Below are 22,049 nucleotides of genomic sequence, written 5' to 3' on the forward strand. Positions count from 1 at the left end.
GCACTTTTGTTTATAAGCGTAGACTAGAAATGAATTCATTAACCTTCTGCAACTTACCTGATTCTATATTGAAAACTACGCGCTTTTTCATTTGGTCATCAGCCTGACCAGTGTTTATAAGGTAAGTTAACACATATACATTTGGAGCCATGCCGACGATATTTTGTTCACCACACCCTGTAGGCAATCTAATCAAACGATCTAAGTTGTTGAGTGCTGGTCCCATGATGTCTCCTAAATACACAATTATTAAGAAAAGATTAATTTCAATAAACTTTAAAAAAAAAGAAGAAAAAAAACATCTTGTTGAGAACCAATGTGTTTGTTTTTGTCTTATTGCCACAGCTGGTGGCGCTTTGTGTTTTTGGAAATGAAATAATAAAAAAAATAGGAAAAAAACCCATTAAAATGGTTTTGTAAAAATACCATAAATACATACATACATTTCACATGCCTATACAGTAACAGTATCATCATAATAACAATTTATGGCTCATTGGGAAACAAATATTATTTGTTTTTTATGTTTTCTTGTCATTGCTATGTACGGTAGAGTATTAATATTGTTTTAATTTGAATAGTCAATAAATCAATCAATAAATTATATTAATTTTAAAATACGGTAATCTTTACGATAATCATTACATTTTGTTTTGCCAGCCATTATGGCCTAAATATTTTGTCGAAAACATTTTCTATATTTAATCCTAATACTGCCCAAAAATGTTCCAGTACGGTAGTAGGCCTATATATTCAATTATTATATAAATCGTACCGATAATTTGCAATTTCACTCTGGCTGAGTCTGGTACAGTATTGTCAGGAAAGGTTATCTCGTAACTGGACTTGTCGTCTTCGCCGTCAGTTAAACACACAATAGATGACTGCGTTACATCTTTCTCTATTCCTTCCGGCTGCAACAGAATACATTATTATCAAATTATATATAATCCAATATAAGTTTGGTTGCAATGAAGGAAACGCAAGGAAGTTAAGCTCTGTCTACCCTATCAAACTTTATGTGTCAAAAAATGTGATGTGCAACATCAAAATCATCGACTTCACTGTCTGTATTAAGCTCTGTCTTAAGCTCTGTCTACACTATCAAACTTTATGTGACAAAAACAATGTGATGTGCCCATATATGGACATGATGATGTCATATCACTACCATATTTGGGCATACCACTGCCATATATGGGCACATTTTTTTGTCAAATAAAATTTGATAATGTAGACAAAGCTTTACAGAAAAACAAATACACGTGACATAAAATAACGGAAACATGACATGTAACTCATGACTGATAATGTTGTTTAGTCAGCGCCATTTAGTCTACATTCTTAGAATTACAGAATATTCGAACATCTGTTTGACAATCATGTGGCGATCTTGATTTCACCATTTTGTACAGGAATTAAAAGTTACTGGTACTATAACGCTTAGTGCGACACATCTAAAAGTCTCTGCAAAGTCAGCATTGGTCTGGTCGACAAAAGTAGTGCTTTTCCCAGGACCACAAAAATACGGTTCTAGCTTACCTCGACAAGAAGATTTCGCTGCACGCCATCCGACAAACCAACATACTTCCTGTCTGCGGCCTCTGTGCTGCCATCACACATTCTTTTGCTTACACCAGAATTGAATCCCTTGGTTACCGCAGTTACTGAAGTAATAAATACATTGGGGGTTATCAAATATGACATAAAGATATTTCTATTGTTTATTATGTCAGTAAATAATGTTACTGCTGTTAGCATATGCTAGAAATACCTTAATGTTAAGTATAATATTCAACCTGCCGAGTGGCGCAGCGGAAGCGTGCTGGGCCCATAACCAAGAGGTCCGAGGATCGAAACCTCGCTCTGCTAATTTCGGTTTGTTTTTTAATTCATACATATTTCGAATTTGGCAGGAAATTATTTATTTTCAACTAGGCTTTCTAATATTCAACGAGCAGAGTGGCGCAGCGGGAGCGTGCTGGGCCCATAACCCAGAGGTCCGACGATCGAAACCTCGCTCTGCTAATTTCGTTTTGTTTTTTAATTCACACGTATTTCGAATTTGGCAGAAAATTATTTACTTTCAACTCTTTCTAATATCCAACCAGCAGAGTGGCGCAGCGGGAGCGTGCTGGGCCCATAACCCAGAGGTCCGAGGATCGAAACCTCGCTCTGCTAATTTCGTTTTATTTTTTAATTCACACGTATTTCGAATTTGGCAGAAATTATTTATTTTCAACTCTTTCTAATATCCAACCAGCAGAGTGGCGCAGCGGGAGCGTGCTGGGCCCATAACCCAGAGGTCCGAGGATCGAAACCTCGCTCTGCTAATTTCGTTATGTTTTTTAATTCATACATATTTCGAATTTGGCAGAAAATTATTTATTTTCAACTCTTTCTAATATCTAACCAGCAGAGTGGCGCAGCGGGAGCGTGCTGGGCCCATAACCCAGAGGTCCGAGAATCGAAACCTCGCTCTGCTAATTTCGTTTTGTTTTTTAATTCACACGTATTTCGAATTTGGCAGAAATTATTTATTTTCAACTCTTTCTAATATCCAACCAGCAGAGTGGCGCAGCGGGAGCGTGCTGGGCCCATAACCCAGAGGTCCGAGGATCGAAACCTCGCTCTGCTAATTTCGTTTTGTTTTTTAATTCACACGTATTTCGAATTTGGCAGAAATTATTTATTTTCAACTCTTTCTAATATCCAACCAGCAGAGTGGCGCAGCGGGAGCGTGCTGGGCCCATAACCCAGAGGTCCGAGGATCGAAACCTCGCTCTGCTAATTTCGTTTTGTTTTTTAATTCACACGTATTTCGAATTTGGCAGAAATTATTTATTTTCAACTCTTTCTAATATTAAACCAGCAGAGTGGCGCAGCGGGAGCGTGCTGGGCCCATAACCCAGAGGTCCGAGGATCGAAACCTCGCTCTGCTAATTTCGTTTTATTTTTTAATTCACACGTATTTCGAATTTGGCAGAAAATTATTTATTTTCAACTCTTTCTAATATCCAACCAGCAGAGTGGCGCAGCGGGAGCGTGCTGGGCCCATAACCCAGAGGTCCGAGGATCGAAACCTCGCTCTGCTAATTTCGTTTTGTTTTTTAATTCACACGTATTTCGAATTTGGCAGAAATTATTTATTTTCAACTCTTTCTAATATCCAACCAGCAGAGTGGCGCAGCGGGAGCGTGCTGGGCCCATAACCCAGAGGTCCGAGGATCGAAACCTCGCTCTGCTAATTTCGTTTTGTTTTTTAATTCACACGTATTTCGAATTTGGCAGAAATTATTTATTTTCAACTCTTTCTAATATCCAACCAGCAGAGTGGCGCAGCGGGAGCGTGCTGGGCCCATAACCCAGAGGTCCGAGGATCGAAACCTCGCTCTGCTAATTTCGTTTTGTTTTTTAATTCACACGTATTTCGAATTTGGCAGAAAATTATTTACTTTCAACTCTTTCTAATATCCAACCAGCAGAGTGGCGCAGCGGGAGCGTGCTGGGCCCATAACCCAGAGGTCCGAGGATCGAAACCTCGCTCTGCTAATTTCGTTTTATTTTTTAATTCACACGTATTTCGAATTTGGCAGAAATTATTTATTTTCAACTCTTTCTAATATCCAACCAGCAGAGTGGCGCAGCGGGAGCGTGCTGGGCCCATAACCCAGAGGTCCGAGGATCGAAACCTCGCTCTGCTAATTTCGTTTTATTTTTTAATTCACACGTATTTCGAATTTGGCAGAAAATTATTTATTTTCAACTCTTTTTAATATCCAACCAGCAGAGTGGCGCAGCGGGAGCGTGCTGGGCCCATAACCCAGAGGTCCGAGGATCGAAACCTCGCTCTGCTAATTTCGTTTTGTTTTTTAATTCACACGTATTTCGAATTTGGCAGAAATTATTTATTTTCAACTCTTTCCAATATCCAACCAGCAGAGTGGCGCAGCGGGAGCGTGCTGGGCCCATAACCCAGAGGTCCGAGGATCGAAACCTCGCTCTGCTAATTTCGTTTTATTTTTTAATTCACACGTATTTCGAATTTGGCAGAAATTATTTATTTTCAACTCTTTCCAATATCCAACCAGCAGAGTGGCGCAGCGGGAGCGTGCTGGGCCCATAACCCAGAGGTCCGAGGATCGAAACCTCGCTCTGCTAATTTCGTTTTGTTTTTTAATTCACACGTATTTCGAATTTGGCAGAAATTATTTATTTTCAACTCTTTCTAATATCCAACCAGCAGAGTGGCGCAGCGGGAGCGTGCTGGGCCCATAACCTAGAGGTCCGAGGATCGAAACCTCGCTCTGCTAATTTCGTTTGGTTTTTTAATTCACACGTATTTCGAATTTGGCAGAAATTATTTATTTTCAACTCTTTCTAATATCCAACCAGCAGAGTGGCGCAGCGGGAGCGTGCTGGGCCCATAACCCAGAGGTCCGAGGATCGAAACCTCGCTCTGCTAATTTCGTTTTGTTTTTTAATTCACACGTATTTCGAATTTGGCAGAAATTATTTATTTTCAACTCTTTCTAATATCCAACCAGCAGAGTGGCGCAGCGGGAGCGTGCTGGGCCCATAACCCAGAGGTCCGAGGATCGAAACCTCGCTCTGCTAATTTCGTTTTGTTTTTTAATTCACACGTATTTCGAATTTGGCAGAAAATTGTTTACTTTCAACTCTTACTAATATTCAACCAGCAGATTGGCGCAGCGGGAGCGTGCTGCGCCCATAACCCAGAGGTCTGATGATCGAAACCTCACTCTGCTAATTTTTTTTTAATTCACACGTATTTCGAATTTGCAAGGAAATTATTTCTCTTTAACTCTCTACAATATTCAACCAGCGGAAGCGTGCTGGGCCCATAACCCAGAGGTCCGAGGATCGAAACCTCGCTCTGCTAATTTCGTTTTATTTTTTAATTCACACGTATTTCGAATTTGGCAGAAATTATTTATTTTCAACTCTTTCTAATATCCAACCAGCAGAGTGGCGCAGCGGGAGCGTGCTGGGCCCATAACCCAGAGGTCCGAGGATCGAAACCTCGCTCTGCTAATTTCGTTCTGTTTTTTAATTCACACGTATTTCGAATTTGGCAGAAAATTATTTACTTTCAACTCTTTCTAATATTAAACCAGCAGAGTGGCGCAGCGGGAGCGTGCTGGGCCCATAACCCAGAGGTCCGAGGATCGAAACCTCGCTCTGCTAATTTTTTTTAAATTCACACGTATTTCGAATTTGCAAGGAAATTATTTCTCTTTAACTCACTACAATATTCAACCAGCAGAGTGGCGCAGCGGGAGCGTGCTGGGCCCATAACCCTGAGGTCCGAGGATCGAAACCTCGCTCTGCTAATGTCGTTCTGTTTTTTAATTCACACGTATTTCGAATTTGGCAGAAAATTATTTACTTTCAACTCTTTCTAATATTAAACCAGCAGAGTGGCGCAGCGGGAGTGTGCTGGGCCCATAACCCAGACGTCCTAGGATCAAAACCTCGCTCTGCTAATTGCGTTTTTTAAAAAATGTACACGTATTTCGAATTTTCAAGAAATTATTTCTCTTTAACTCTTTCTAATACTCAACTAGCAGAGTGGCGCAGCGGAAACGTGCTGGGCCCATAACCCAGAGGTCCGAGGATCAAAACCTCGCTCTGCTAATTTTTTTTAATTCACACGTATTTCGAATTTGTTAGAAAATTATTTACTTTAACAACTCTTTTTAATATTCAACAAGCAGAGTGGCGCAGCGGAAGCGTGCTGGGCCCATAACCCAGAGGTCCGAGGATCGAAACCTCGCTCTGCTAATTTCGTTCTGTTTTTTAATTCACACGTATTTCGAATTTGGCAGAAAATTATTTACTTTCAACTCTTTCTAATATTAAACCAGCAGAGTGGCACAGCGGGAGCGTGCTGGGCCCATAACCCAGAGGTCCGAGGATCGAAACCTCGCTCTGCTAATTTCGTTTTATTTTTTAATTCACACGTATTTCGAATTTGGCAGAAATTATTTATTTTCAACTCTTTCTAATATCCAACCAGCAGAGTGGCGCAGCGGGAGCGTGCTGGGCCCATAACCCAGAGGTCCGAGGATCGAAACCTCGCTATGCTAATTTCGTTTAGTTTTTTAATTCACACGTATTTCGAATTTGGCAGAAAATTGTTTACTTTCAACTCTTACTAATATTCAACCAGCAGAGTTGCGCAGCGTGAGCGTGCTGCGCCCATAACCCAGAGGTCCGAGGATCGAAACCTTACTCTGCTAATTTTTTTTTAATTCACACGTATTTCGAATTTACGGAAAAAATTATTTCTCTTTAACTCTCTACAATATTCAACCAGCAGAGTGGCGCAGCGGGAGCGTGCTGGGCCCATAACCCAGAGGTCTGATGATCGAAACCTCACTCTGCTAATTTTTTTTTAATTCACACGTATTTCGAATTTGCAAGGAAATTATTTCTCTTTAACTCTCTACAATATTCAACCAGCGGAAGCGTGCTGGGCCCATAACCCAGAGGTCCGAGGATCGAAACCTCGCTCTGCTAATTTCGTTTTATTTTTTAATTCACACGTATTTCGAATTTGGCAGAAATTATTTATTTTCAACTCTTTCTAATATCCAACCAGCAGAGTGGCGCAGCGGGAGCGTGCTGGGCCCATAACCCAGAGGTCCGAGGATCGAAACCTCGCTCTGCTAATTTCGTTCTGTTTTTTAATTCACACGTATTTCGAATTTGGCAGAAAATTATTTACTTTCAACTCTTTCTAATATTAAACCAGCAGAGTGGCGCAGCGGGAGCGTGCTGGGCCCATAACCCAGAGGTCCGAGGATCGAAACCTCGCTCTGCTAATTTTTTTTAAATTCACACGTATTTCGAATTTGCAAGGAAATTATTTCTCTTTAACTCACTACAATATTCAACCAGCAGAGTGGCGCAGCGGGAGCGTGCTGAGCCCATAACCCAGAGGTCCGAGGATCGAAACCTCGCTCTGCTAATGTCGTTCTGTTTTTTAATTCACACGTATTTCGAATTTGGCAGAAAATTATTTACTTTCAACTCTTTCTAATATTAAACCAGCAGAGTGGCGCAGCGGGAGTGTGCTGGGCCCATAACCCAGACGTCCTAGGATCAAAACCTCGCTCTGCTAATTGCGTTTTTTAAAAAATGTACACGTATTTCGAATTTTCAAGAAATTATTTCTCTTTAACTCTTTCTAATACTCAACTAGCAGAGTGGCGCAGCGGAAACGTGCTGGGCCCATAACCCAGAGGTCCGAGGATCAAAACCTCGCTCTGCTAATTTTTTTTAATTCACACGTATTTCGAATTTGTTAGAAAATTATTTACTTTAACAACTCTTTTTAATATTCAACAAGCAGAGTGGCGCAGCGGAAGCGTGCTGGGCCCATAACCCAGAGGTCCGAGGATCGAAACCTCGCTCTGCTAATTTCGTTCTGTTTTTTAATTCACACGTATTTCGAATTTGGCAGAAAATTATTTACTTTCAACTCTTTCTAATATTAAACCAGCAGAGTGGCACAGCGGGAGCGTGCTGGGCCCATAACCCAGAGGTCCGAGGATCGAAACCTCGCTCTGCTAATTTCGTTTTATTTTTTAATTCACACGTATTTCGAATTTGGCAGAAATTATTTATTTTCAACTCTTTCTAATATCCAACCAGCAGAGTGGCGCAGCGGGAGCGTGCTGGGCCCATAACCCAGAGGTCCGAGGATCGAAACCTCGCTATGCTAATTTCGTTTAGTTTTTTAATTCACACGTATTTCGAATTTGGCAGAAAATTGTTTACTTTCAACTCTTACTAATATTCAACCAGCAGAGTTGCGCAGCGTGAGCGTGCTGCGCCCATAACCCAGAGGTCCGAGGATCGAAACCTTACTCTGCTAATTTTTTTTTAATTCACACGTATTTCGAATTTACGGAAAAAATTATTTCTCTTTAACTCTCTACAATATTCAACCAGCAGAGTGGCGCAGCGGGAGCGTGCTGGGCCCATAACCCAGAGGTCCGAGGATCGAAACCTCGCTCTGCTCATTTTGTTCTGTTTTTTAATTCACACGTATTTCGAATTTGGCAGAAAATTATTTACTTTCAACTCTTTCTAATATTAAACCAGCAGAGTGGCGCAACGGGAGCGTGCTGGGCCCATAACCCAGACGTCCTAGGATCAAAACCTCGCTCTGCTAATTGCGTTTTTTTAAAAATGTACACGTATTTCGAATTTTCAAGAAATTATTTCTCTTTAACTCTTTCTAATACTCAACTAGCAGAGTGGCGCAGCGGAAACGTGCTGGGCCCATAACCCAGAGGTCCGAGGATCAAAACCTAGCTCTGCTATTTTTTTTTAATTCACACGTATTTCGAATTTGTTAGAAAATTATTTACTTTAACAACTCTTTTTAATATTCAACAAGCAGAGTGGCGCAGCGGAAGCGTGCTGGGCCCATAACCAGAGGTCCGAGGTTCGAAACCTCGCTCTGCTAATTTCGTTTTGTTTTTTAATTCACACGTATTTCGAATTTGGCAGAAAATTATTTATTTTCAACTCTTTCTAATATTCAACCAGCAGAGTGTCGCCGCAGGAGCGTGCTGGGCCCATAACCCAGAGGTCCAAGGATCGAAACCTCCCTCTGCTAATTTCGTTTTGTTTTTTAATTCACACGTATTTCGAATTTTCAAGAAATTATTTCTCTTTAACTCTTTCTAATACTCAACTAGCAGAGTGGCGCAGCGGAAGCGTGCTGGGCCCATAACCCAGAGGTCCGAGGATCGAAACCTCGCTCTGCTAATTTCGTTTTGTTTTTTAATTCATACGTAGGCCTATTTCGAATTTGTTAGAAAATTATTTACTTTAACAACTCTTTTTAATATTCAACAAGCAGAGTGGCGCAGCGGAAGCGTGCTGGGCCCATAACCCAGAGGTCCGAGGATCAAAACCTCGCTCTGCTAATTTTTTTTTTAATTCACACGTATTTGGAATTTGCAAGGAAATTATTTCTCTTTAACTCTCTACAATATTCAACCAGCAGAGTGGCGCAGCGGAAGCGTGCTGGGCCCATAACCCAGAGGTCCGAGGATCGAAACCTCGCTCTGCTAATTTCGTTTTTTTTTTAAATGTACACGTATTTCGAATTTTCAAGAAATTATTTCTCTTTAACTCTTTCTAATACTCAACTAGCAGAGTGGCGCAGCGGAAGCGTGCTGGGCCCATAACCCAGAGGTCCGAGGATCGAAACCTCGCTCTGCTAATTTCGTTTTGTTTTTTAATTCATACGTAGGCCTATTTCGAATTTGTTAGAAAATTATTTACTTTAACAACTCTTTTTAATATTCAACAAGCAGAGTGGCGCAGCGGAAGCGTGCTGGGCCCATAACCCAGAGGTCCGGGGATCGAAACCTCGCTCTGCTAATTTCGTTTTTTTTAAAAAATGTACACGTATTTCGAATTTTCAAGAAATTATTTCTCTTTAACTCTTTCTAATACTCAACTAGCAGAGTGGCGCAGCGGGAGCGTGCTGGGCCCATAACCCAGAGGTCCGAGGATCGAAACCTCGCTCTGCTAATTTCGTTTTTTTTTTTAAATGTACACGTATTTCGAATTTTCAAGAAATTATTTCTCTTTAACTCTTTCTAATGCTCAACTAGCAGAGTGGCGCAGCGGAAGCGTGCTGGGCCCATAACCCAGAGGTCCGAGGATCGAAACCTCGCTCTGCTAATTTCGTTTTGTCTTTTAATTCACACGTAGGCCTATTTCGAATTTGGCAGAAAATTATTTCTCTTTAACTCTTTCTAATACTCAACTAGCAGAGTGGCGCAGCGGAAGCGTGCTGGGCCCATAATCCAGAGGTCCGAGGATCGAAACCTCGCTCTCCTATTTTTTTAAAAAATTCATACGTATTCCGAATTTGCCATAAATTATTTCTCTTTAGCTCTTTCTAACATTCAACCAGCAGAGTGGCGCAGCGGAAGCGTGCTGGAGCAGTTAAGTTAACACATGTAGGCTATTATTATGTTCAACCACGAAGGACATGCGCAGTGTCTAAGATTAATCTAAAAACGGATTTTATAAGTTAATATTTGGTGAGATTCAAACCTGCAACCTTTGAAATAACTATACCATACTTTAGACCAAGATATGTGTAGATTAGATTAGTCTAGGCTGGGTTCCAGACGGAGTTTTGACTTAATATCAGTAAAAAGGTAAATATTTTCATATGTATACTACTTGAGCTTGTATCTTCAGACACAAATCGAAACGTCGACTGGTGGAATAACATAAAAAAGACAATAAAGGCTTGGGGCAAGTCTAAGTCTTGGCATACCTGTAATTGGAACTTCTCCAAGTTTGTGTGGGACGATTCTGAATTGTACAGTCTTGGATCTTCCACCACATACGCAAACTTTACGAGTAAAGTCACTACCGAGTGTGGTAAAGCCAGCGTTACTCTTTAGTACAACCTTAACCTAAAAATGAAGCAAGTAAAACAGTAAAAGAATCTTAGTAAGAATTGTTCCGAATTTTTAAAAAGTGTATTTAAAATGAATGGTAATGCCGTAGTATCAATTTGTGTTTCATTGTGTGAGAAACAGGAGAATCAATCGACGGACAAACTGCTAGCCCAACCAAGTAAAGAGATGTAGAGAAAGCTGATCAAAACTCTTATCGGGTGTAGGAAAGACGAGGAAAGATAAATACACTTTCCTTTTCCCTCGGTAAGCGGAAAACTGCGTAGCTTGTCCCACGTACAATCTGTATCTATCTTGAGCGAAAACCGCCCGTTCGCTCCTCCGCGTTTTGTGTAAATAGTCATAAGAAATACGGTACCATTTACCGTTACCGTTCGTCTGTGTATTCTAGCGGTTAAAAATAAGTAATTTATTATTGTACTACAATCAGGTAAATTTTGTAAGAAGCGTGTGTAAGACCAGTAGCATTTTGGAATCCTACATTCGTATCGTGGGGATGTTATTTTTCAAAACAGTATTAAAAAATGAATTTGAATCATGAACTTACCATAAGGCATTTATCAGACAGGTAGTTGAACACTGTTATCTTCAATGGAATGGTCTCGTTACGAATGACGGAATATGGAAGAGTTAAAGAAACGAAGAACGGCTTAAACGCACGTAATGTGGCCGTCTCTGAAATACCAATGTTGCTATCGGGTGAGATACAGAAGCCGTTTGCTTTCCAGTCGGTTATAGTATCAGGAACGTTTAAATCAAATTCTGCAGTCCCGTCTGTTTGGCTGAAAGAACAGTTATATTTAATTAGTTATCGTCTGTTAGTTACAGTCTGGGTTCCAGACGGAGTTTTGACTTAATATAGTAAAAAGATCAATATTTTGACACATATGGCGTTTCATACGTATACTACTTTAGCTTGAAATAACTACAACTCTAAAAAAATCATCATTATATCCAAAGGGGGTTTTTTTTTTGCCTAAAAACATTGGTTTGTCCGGAACTTGTTTTTACATCTACATCTGCCGTCAGTGTCAATCTTTTAAGCAATTCAAGTCACTAAAATCTCACCGGTTTTATTTTTTGTCGCTGTGGTAAACAGCACTTATACATTTATAAATAAGTTTATTATTACTACCGTATTGTTTTTCATTGCCCTTTTTTGCCATTTTATCGTAAGTTAAATCATAAGTCCATTTAACCGGCGCATAAACAAGCGATCTATAAGCAAATGGTTTCATTTCGACGTCGACTGCGAAAGATCACAGTGTAGGTACGTGTAGTGTTTAAAAACAAGACTTAATTTCCTTACTCAGTTCTTTTTATCTGCCATAACAAAGTTTCGGGAAAGTATGTCCGTATCTTGACAGGTGGTTCTGGTTCTACTGCACCCGCTCCAACTCGACCTCTTCCAGCAACGTCTGCATCATCGACGGCGTCTACAGCTACGTTAAAATTCCTTTCAAGAGCTGGGCCTCCTTGTGGGCCTGCTACACCACCACCACCAATACCAAAATCACCTCGAGGACTGTAGTAGTATGGATAATCACGTCGCCAGTAATAACCTTTAATAAAAAAAAACATTTTTTAAAAATTATCTACTTTTGTCTTTTAGAACATCGCTTGTACAAATAGGTTACATCAACAGCGTTTATCAGGGCAGTGAATGTAACGTTGTGTTGTCAATTTGATTATTGTACTGTTCTTTTATGTATTTGTGTCTAAGAGTAACACATACAAATATAAAGTACAAAAAAAAAGAAAGATAGCGCGCCGCCGCTAAAGAACATGCTCAGTGTTACAGCCAGACAAAATGTGCGCTTCTCTCTATGTTTTGGCAAAACAAAACACATAAAATGAAATTTTGTTCACGCCCCAGAAAGATCTAAGACTTGAGAATTAACATACTTTTGATTTGATAACATGGTCTTGTTTCTACATCCAAACTTGTTGCAAATGCGACGCCTGCATTCTGTGGAAACAAACAAGATTTGTCACAAATAATGTATCTTAACAATCATGCTAATAGATGTAGGCCTACATGTTGGTTATCTGATGTAATACTAAGCTCGTCATTCATACCACCGGAATACGTATCATTTTCACCTACAATTGTATAATTTTCATCAAAAGGTTTAGGCCTACGTAGCGTTACTAGCCTGGGTGCAGTACAAATTTGTATATTAACTGTTCTGCACCCAGGCTATACTAATTATTACCGACAAAATCGAACCCAGTCCTTTGGATATGAAATAGGTCACCCACTAAAGATACGATCCCACTAAAATTGACTTTAAAAAAAATTATTGTTACAGACAAAATCGAACCCAGTCATTTGGATATGAAATAGGTCACCCACTAAAGATACGATCCCACTAAAATTGACTTTAAAAAAAATTATTGTTACAGACAAAATCGAACCCAGTCATTTGGATATGAAATAGGTCACCCACTAAAGATACGATCCCACTAAAATTGACTTTAAAAAAAATTATTGTTACAGACAAAATCGAACCCAGTCTTTTGGATTAGAAATAGGCCACCTACTAAAGATACGATCCCACTAAAATTGACTTTAAAAAAATATTGTTGCAGACAAAATCGAACCCAGTCCTTTGGATTTTAAATAGGCCATCCACTAAATCTATGATCTCACTAAAAACCTTTTTTAAACCATATAATATTTTGATTGCAGTAAAAAAATAATAACATAGACCAACCGTGAATACTGTAACGGAATCGGCGTGTTTTGTTGTTGTGTACTTGCTAGTTGTAAGGGTGTAACCCTTCCTGGTAGGCACTGTTGGTGGAGGTTCATCTGTGTCTTCATCTTTAGGAAACAGGCTCCGTTTACATGTAGTCAATGGATAGTAGAAGTAGCCGTACGAATAGCGAGAAAGAGATTGGAATACCTAGGTTGAAATGAAAGTATCGATTATATAACGAAACACACTCGAGAATTAAGCTCTGTCTACATTATTAACATTATGCTACCGTACCAAACAACAACGTGATTACCTTTTCGTTGGTGAGTTGGTTGGTTGTTCCTAAAAGTTCAACACTTTTATCAACAATTCCCACAGCACATAGAGAGTTAGCTTCGGATTGAACTGTGAGCGTTGTCGTCTCTCCTGGTCGTGTCTCCTCATGTTCAAATTCTAGGGCAACCTGTCGAATATACAACAATATTTTATTCATTTTATGATTCTGGTTGAGAAATAAGTACCACATTGGACCAAGTTTATAAAAAGCATGCGGTAGGAATTCACCACACAGATAATAAAGTCACATGACAAAGAAAGAAAGAGAGAAAGAAAGAAAGAAAGAAAGGAGGAAAATGAAGAAAGGAAGAAAGAAAAAAAGAAATCAAGAAAGAAAGAAACAAAGGAAGAAAGAAAGAAAGAAAGGAAGGAAGAAGGGAGATAGAAAGAAAAAAGAAATAATTAATCTCACAGTATAATGTAGTAAGCAAGTAAATAGTAATTTAATGTATGTATGATTTATAACAAGTTTTAAAAGTTACCGGAGTTGCGAGTCCTTTGGTTACTTGGAAGCTAAGAGAGTCTGCGATCACTTCGTCATCTTTGCGAGCGTAGTAGATAAGCAGCTTAGCATCTGGTGACATCTCTGGCTTAATTTCAATTGGTAGACTGAACGAGAACCGGCAATTCAAAGGAAGTGGTTCTAATCCTATGACTATATGATAAAGCAAAAATCAATCAATCAATCCATCGACTCTTAAACGTTCGTAATGGCAGGGCTACATTGTTACTTTGTATGAGCCACTAGACTACGCGCCTAATGAGTAAAAAAATCATTCAGCGCACACTCATAAACAGGGGAGCTGCGGCGCAGAATGACATTTTTACTCAACATCTGCACGAGGAACGAGTCGTAAAAACGAAAGGTTGCTATCTTTTTATAAAAAAAATAAAATAAGCCAGAGTGTTAAAGTACACAATATGTATATTTAAAAAAAAATAAATAAATAAGTAAAAAAAATAAAATATAAATGTACATATATTTTTGACAGAGTATCGTAATAAAGGTGCAGTGGGACGAACCCACACAAGACAAACAAGTACACAATATGAAAAAAATAGATATTAAAAAACAAACAAATTATTGCTGACGAAAATCTAAAAATCATTTTCTTACCTAATTCTTCTTGGTCTGGTGTGTCTGGTAGGTCGTATTCGTAATCGATAATACCAAAACCAGGGGAGCTTCGTTTTCCTTTACGGGTGCAGGATGGTGCATTTACGTCCATTTTACCAGAACTTATTACACTTGATCTTGCCATTACCTAGTTGAAAAATATTATGATTTCATTATAAAAAAAATCATGAAACATTACTATTTTCTTGTTTTGAAGAACTAACTAGTTTGGCAAACAAAAAAGAGAGAGAGAGAGAGAGAGAGTTACTTGTTAAATGGAAAAGTAAATTTCTTATAATAAATGTAATAAAAAACAATAAAAGATATTTTTTTTATTACAGATCTGCTTTTTTAAGTAAAAAATTTAAAAATTCATCCAAATTGGTAAAACTCTTAGTTAAAAAATATTTATACCGATGTAGTGTATGCATCTTACTATCAAGAAGTAAATGACAGGTTTGTCAATGGCCGGATTTTAACCTGACCATGAAAAAAGTATAAAGCTCTGTCTACACTAGTTTGACAAAAAAGTGCCCAAATATGGTAGTGATATGCCCAGATTTGGTAGTGATGTGACATCATCATGTCCATATATGGGCACATCACATTTTTTTGTCACATAAAGTTTGATAGTGTAGACGGAGCTTTACGTCAAACCAGGCCTACACTAAATCACACTCATACATTTTCGGGATACAACAAGTAATCAACTTACGATATACTTTAACTGAATGATTTGGCTATCACCGGCAGGGACAGCGTAGTCGACGTTGAAAGTGTGTTCACTTCCAAAGCTAAGCACATTTTCTACTGGATTAATCATCAAAAAGCTTCCACTGGGAGAATAGAATGCCTGTAACTGCTTTGTGCCCGACGGATTGTAACGGATTCTATAAAATCCATAGAAATCATCGAATGTACTATCCGTTTCGTAGCCTTCGGCGGTCACCTATATTTCAAATTAAAATTATTTATATTGTGTAAATTAACAGAACACTGTTTTTACTGTTATTGCGCAATAGATGACGAAGTAAAGTTTGGTTCTTAAGCTTGGTTCCCACTAGAACGTAACGCAAGGACGTAAACGCAACGCAAGCGTTTTAACCAATGACAAGCGAAGTTATAGACAGTTAGCAATCACAAGCGAATAAGCCATCGCTTGTGATTGGTCAATTCACTTGCGTTGCGTTACGTCCTTGTGTTGCGTCGCTAGTGGGAACCACGCTTTACTAGAACGCAACGTAAGGACGTACACGCAACGTAATCGAGTTGACCAAGCTTTGGATTATTAGAACTTTCGCTTGTCATTGGTCAACACGCTTGCGTTGCGTTACGTCCTTGCGTTTTGTCTTCAGTGGAAACCAGGCTTTAGACAGCGTGTAGGCCTACATGCGCGCATACCTACACTTCAATCTGATTTGCATCCCACGGAAAACAGAGATATATTTACCTTGATATACAACGACGAAATAGCAGTATCGATAGGAGCATCAAAGCTGAACTTAGCGACTCCATTTTCCGTGAAATAATTGAAAAAATGGATGTTTTCAACCGAGTTATATTTCTCCCTAACAGCTATGGTTAAGTTTATACCATCAGCTGGGCTACCATCAACATTCGTTACAACAACCTAAAGATAGATAATACATAGATTTATACAACTTAGGCCTATATAATGACCTAAACCAATAAAGTTAGCGGTACACCATAGATTCTCGACGTTTCGATGAATATGCTTTGATCGTCCTCAGAGCATATTGATCGAAACGTCGAGAAACTCAACAGTTCTTTTCAGAACTAATATACGTGGTTTACCACAAATTCAACATTTGATTTCGGCATGCAAACCTTCAAACAAAATATAGCATTAAATATAGTTATATATTAGAATTGTTTAAGCTTTGACATTATGCCTACTGTTTATACAATTAGCAATACAGAACAAGAAGTTGTTGTTTAAACTTACCTTTCCGTGATACTCAAAACCAGGCTTAAAGTTGCCAAGCCCTTCGAGCTGTATGCTGACGGCTGTATTCTTAATAGTAGTAGAAAGTGATGAGCCACTCAAAGTAATGTCTGAAAAAAAGAAATGAAGCTTTGTAAACTGGGTATGTACGTTCAGTGCAAGTTGGTTCCGTGTCGGAGATGTTTTGCCTTAAGCGTGGTTCTCACTAGCGACGCAACGTAACCTACGCAACGTAAGAAAATGCCCTTTCGATAATTGTGCTTGCCCCCGTCTGCACATCACAGGTGGGAACCGACGACGCAACAGTGCTGCAAACATCGCAGGCGGGGGCCGGGCAAGCACAATTATTGGAAGGGCATTTTCTTACGTTGTGTCCTTTGCTCCACTAGTGGGAACTACGCTTTAGGCATTCTCTCATGCTTCGACTTGAATTTACAGAGTTTAATTATTAGCAATACAGTACTGTATATGCATACACTTTCCAGAATATAATACCTGTTCCCTCCTCCGTGAAGTTCGCGTTGACTGATAGTTGTCGTCCGCCATAATAATACTGTGAAATATCCCATTTTAGTTCTTCTGAAGTTACTTCAAATTCACTGCACCCATCTACTTCAGTATCCTATAATCATAAATTATAGCATAACAACATTGACATTTTAGGCCTGACGGTTTAATAAACATTACTCAATGGCCGAATTGATCATTTTCAAAAGGAAGGCAGAATAGAATTACGGTAAATATTCTATCCCACTAGAGAATGCAACGCACGAAGGACTTAAGCGCAACGCAACCAATGAAAAGCAATAATCCATTGCGTGTGATTGGTCAACTAGCTTGTTGCCTCTAGTACGTTGTTGGGACTCTAGTAGGAGCCAAGCTTTACTTTTGATTTAACTGAATAATTGTACTGCTTTTTTTTTGTACTGATTCCAAAAAAACACACATAATAAAGTTTATAATTAGAAGAATTATTTTACATAACATTGTTGAACACTGATAAATGCTGCCCTCTGTTTTTACAATATGACGGTCTTTGGACTGAAAAATATAAATATAGGGCCTACCAGTACCTTTTTATGGTTACTTACTTCAGAATACTTAACGACAGTTGTTTCTGGATCGCAATCCCTCCACGAATATTTAAAACACAATGTCGCATTAACAGAGCCCCTTACTGGTTGTCCATATGTGTATCTGAATAATAGAAATAGCACTTCATATTATACTACTTCATCTTATACTATTGAAAGTCCGGGTGTGGATATTTAAAGTAAAAAGGTGATAAGAGAATGATGTTATACCAGATAGATGGAAATATCCTCCATGATAGATGTAATAAAACAATGCAAATCTATAGAAAATCCTAAAATAAAAGTTAAGGAATATCTTATGAATAGAGCCCGTGATAGTGAATCGAAAAGTAATATTTTCAAACTCATTTACCAGTATTTTTAAGTATGTTTAATGTATTGTTAACTTTTTCTGTTTTATTGTCTTTTCTAAATTCGTTCTTCTACGACCGCATTGAAAATAAGTCCTAAGTGACTTTCAAGGGCTATCCTGCATCTTTTTAAAATCTTTTTTTTTGTCTGTTTTTAAATTGAAATTGTATATATTTATATATCTTGTACCATAAATTGTGTAGGTCTATGTTTTTAATGAGATGCAAATAAATCAAATCGGAGAGCAGCAAAAAAAAAAGGAAACTGTCCCAACTCTAATCGATCTGTTGAAAGAACTGTATACAAATTAACCAAGGTACAGGAACACTTATACAGTTTGTTCAATAGTTACAGTACCAGGCTACAGAAGACAAGTCAATAATAAAATATAGGCCTAATACTTACACTCCACAGATTTTCATTTTAAATGATTTGTCACGAATGTAAATAGCAGATGGCGTCTCTGTTAACACTTCGAATTTCGGTAAAACTGATGAGAAAGAAATCAACTATTTTTTGCAGAAATCTGGATATACATGAAGTGGACTCTTCAAAATTACATTAGATTAACTATTAATAGTCAATACTTTTTTAATGCATTAGGAATGATTAAGATAGTTTCTAGGTCTATAATGTATCTCTTTTATTGTAGGCCTAGTATCTTTTGGAAATATATTATTCTACTTTCTTTGAATTGTGAATAAAACTGAGGTGATCCGACAATGACCTTATAACATTTTCGATAAAAGAAGGCAGCCTTTCGACGAAGAGGTCCAAAAACTAAGAAACATATTTCTGTTGCAGGTACATAAGTTCTGCTTTCATCAGTGTTATCGTAATCTAGATCTAACGGTACTGATACCGCAATGTACTATTCTCTCTCTGTGTAGACCTAAAGGTTAGACATTTGAATTAACAATTATTATTACCATATTCTTCAACCTCGAAAGATTGAATCACAGGTCTGTTGCCAACTCTTGCCGTGATTTTCCATCTTCCTAGCATGGGTTCATCTGATAGCTGGAACTGTAAGTCTACAAGGCCTTCGTCTGCTTTTACATTATCCCATTGCATGATACGAAGTCCATTTGGAGACTCCACAACAACACTTGGTATCTGTATATGAATTTTAAAATAATTCTTCGTTACTTTATCTATCTATCTGTGGTTGAATATGCTTTAAATCTATTAGATAGCAAAAGTGTGTTGTCTTTAAAACATGCGAGAGTTTGTACTGCTTTGTACATAGTCTGGTTCTAGATCGCAATTAAAATATTGGTAAAAGAAAAATATTTTGGCACACATTGCCTTTCTTAGCTGAATTCCCCATTAGTTTACACACAAAAATCGAAACGGCGACTTGTGGAAAACAGCGTTAAAAAGAAAATAACTGTCCTCGTGACTGAGAACATTTCAGTGTATTAATTGATAAAAAGTTTCATCATCGGATACAATTTCGCGACCCATCATTTTGTTTTCGCGACCCAAACATTGTGTTGCGACCGAACGGAACGGCGATTTAGAAGTGTTCAAGTTAAAAATTCATAGTTAACCAATGACCTAATGTCGGTACTATATTATTAATAAATTTCACATTATATTACTTACGGTTTGTTTCACTACTTTCATTGACGGTGATTTAATTGACAGCATTCGGAATTTTACTTTAAAAAAAGAAGAAAAAGCTTGATATGTTGGTGATATCGAAAACCATATCTTTTTAGTGTTGGTACATTATACAACGTCTTAATATACAATGTTAAACAAAATTAACAACACAATGAACATTTACACTAAGAATGTCCTCATAAAAAAAACATATTATATCTATTAATATGAAGACATTAGGCAAAGAACATTAATTCTATATATCTATTAATATGAAGAGTGATGAAACAAACTCTTTGATTGACAATTGATAATTTACTTCCTGATTGATAGTTTGTTTCCAATGCATTGGAGCGCAAACTGCCAATCAATAAAAAGTAAACAGTAAAAGTGTAGATAAACAACACTCAATAAAGTGGAATAAATAAATGTTTAAAACAAACGGAACAACTGCTTTAAACAAATAAACAGTGCAATAAACAATTAACATGTGTATGTTGGTTCACTCTGATAAGGTATGAGCATGGGGAAATAAGATATAACTTATTTCTCTATGGTATGAGATTAGGCCTAATTAAAAACATGCTTGATAATTAAACTTGAAAGCTAAAGCCTAATACAGTAATTATGTTTCCACTTAGACACAACGCAAATTATTTTACCAATCACAACGCGCATACGTGATTGGTCAACGTGTTTGCTTTGCGCCCAACGGTGGCAATCAAGGTTTAAGAATGAGCTGATTGACAAAACATTTTCGTTATTCACAAATTATATGCGGGCCCTATAAAATAATAAAGGCCCTATAATAATGCAATACGGTAGGCCCTACTATTAGGCCTATGTATTTACCTTCTTGTCCTGGCTTGTATTTCGGTTTGTCAGTCTGGATGTATGTTTCCAGTTGCTCACCGTATATTGTTATTCGGATTTCTTTCCTGTAGCTTCTTCCTTCTGTCTCAAAGTTTACAATCATGATTGCCGTTGTACTATAACGTATTTCTATATCTGGAACCTAATTTATGAAGCAAATAAATAAAACAATACAACACAAGCATTGATTCAAGGTAGGGGCAACGATAATTTAACAAAAATAAAATGTCAACAGCTTGATTTCCATTCTACTTTAATTAAGGTAGCGTCAACGTCAACCACCAAAGCAGCGCGCGATATTTAAACGTAAGACAAGCATACCGCTAAGGCTCGTTGCAATGATTAGCTTTCCACACAAGAGCAACGCAACACTAAACGAATACAATCGTCTAAATAAAAAATGTTTATACACAACCTAGCAACAAAAATTAAAGTCAGTATGAATTTTAGGGCCTACCTGAATGTCAAAACAGCGACTGCCACCTTCGGGAAAACTCTCATTTTTCGACAGACTAAAGGCAGTATTCCAGCTATAGGTGTTACGAACTGTGATCGCGAGTTTTGTTGGACCTTCAAGATAACTCACACACACAGTTTCAAGTGTGTTAGATACCCATATTGGAGAAGTTGTAATAAGAAAATCTCTATAAGACAACGAATAAAGTTTTAATTTATTATTGAAAATTAGGCCTAAATGTTCTAGGCCTACAGAATGAGTTCTAGACAATGCTTGATTTCTCTCAAACGGTTGTAAAAAGAGTAGTAAAAGTAGTTGTTCTAAAAAATTAAATTCAATTTCTTTTAATTCACCGCAAAAAATACCAAACTTTGGGGAAATACAGTAAATATTATTTAAAACTTAAATATAAAGAACAGTAACATTCAGGATTGAATAAACTCTGTGTAATCAAATGTAATTATTGATCGAACATTTTATGGTACATTATGTTAAAAATAATTTAGTGGGGAGGGCGGGATCCTAACGTTTGCTTGGGGGAATACAGTAGATAATATTTAAAACTGAAATAGGAACAGCAACATTCAGAATAAACTCTGTAGTTAAATACTACAATCGTACGAAGCCATCATAGCATAACATACTCGATGCATTAGGCCAGTATCTGATAAGCAGTAAACAACATTCCAATACAGTACGGTACTTACGGAACATCTACAGGCTCTGGTTTCTCCCATTCAGGAATAACGGGAGGTAATATTGCGATAATTTCATCATCTTCTCCTAATAAGGGTTCCTTTGTTACGGTAGTAACATTTTCAACATTCAACGATGATATTTCGATTTCGAACGCTGAACATTGTATAATAAAACAAACTAAAACGATGGCTAAGTACGAACGAATCATGATGGAGGGACTCAATAGCGCAAGTCGCTCCGGCGAAGTATCTGTATGAAATGACTTACAACTCCTCGCGCTGCCTTTTATACGTTAGTTTCTTAGACAGTATTTCTTTGTAACACGGATTTGGAAGGACAATAACGTCAGCGCGGCTTATCGG

The 22,049-nt window shown here is 38.0% G+C and overlaps 1 protein-coding gene and 6 non-coding genes across 7 annotated transcripts; 6 read left to right on the forward strand and 1 right to left on the reverse strand.

The window, feature by feature from the left end:
- Nucleotides 1-10: 10 nt before the first annotated feature.
- LOC144840913 (alpha-1-macroglobulin-like) lies at nt 11-21,927 on the reverse strand. The gene is made up of 22 exons (XM_078697001.1): nt 21,696-21,927; nt 20,989-21,175; nt 20,511-20,673; nt 19,659-19,714; nt 18,980-19,166; nt 18,456-18,540; nt 17,697-17,802; nt 17,101-17,227; nt 16,606-16,715; nt 16,090-16,269; nt 15,355-15,588; nt 14,640-14,787; nt 14,005-14,177; nt 13,500-13,649; nt 13,202-13,393; nt 12,390-12,453; nt 11,794-12,046; nt 11,032-11,266; nt 10,340-10,481; nt 1,543-1,667; nt 776-914; nt 11-234 (listed from the first exon to the last, which is right to left on the reverse strand). The coding sequence occupies exons 1-22, from the start codon at nt 21,893-21,895 to the stop codon at nt 11-13; spliced, it is 3,480 nt and encodes a 1,159-aa protein (XP_078553127.1). The 5' UTR covers nt 21,896-21,927.
- On the forward strand, nt 5,734-5,805 carry Trnam-cau (transfer RNA methionine (anticodon CAU)). The gene has a single exon. It is a non-coding gene; the product is annotated as a tRNA-Met (tRNA).
- Trnam-cau (transfer RNA methionine (anticodon CAU)) lies at nt 7,374-7,445 on the forward strand. The gene has a single exon. It is a non-coding gene; the product is annotated as a tRNA-Met (tRNA).
- Nucleotides 8,734-8,805, forward strand: Trnam-cau (transfer RNA methionine (anticodon CAU)). Its single transcript has one exon. It is a non-coding gene; the product is annotated as a tRNA-Met (tRNA).
- Nucleotides 9,042-9,113, forward strand: Trnam-cau (transfer RNA methionine (anticodon CAU)). The gene has a single exon. It is a non-coding gene; the product is annotated as a tRNA-Met (tRNA).
- On the forward strand, nt 9,194-9,265 carry Trnam-cau (transfer RNA methionine (anticodon CAU)). The gene has a single exon. It is a non-coding gene; the product is annotated as a tRNA-Met (tRNA).
- Trnam-cau (transfer RNA methionine (anticodon CAU)) lies at nt 9,661-9,732 on the forward strand. Its single transcript has one exon. It is a non-coding gene; the product is annotated as a tRNA-Met (tRNA).
- Nucleotides 21,928-22,049: the final 122 nt, after the last annotated feature.

This window comes from Antedon bifida, chromosome 4 (assembly GCF_963402885.1).
Source record: "Antedon bifida chromosome 4, ecAntBifi1.1, whole genome shotgun sequence".
Classification (NCBI taxonomy): domain Eukaryota; kingdom Metazoa; phylum Echinodermata; class Crinoidea; order Comatulida; family Antedonidae; genus Antedon; species Antedon bifida.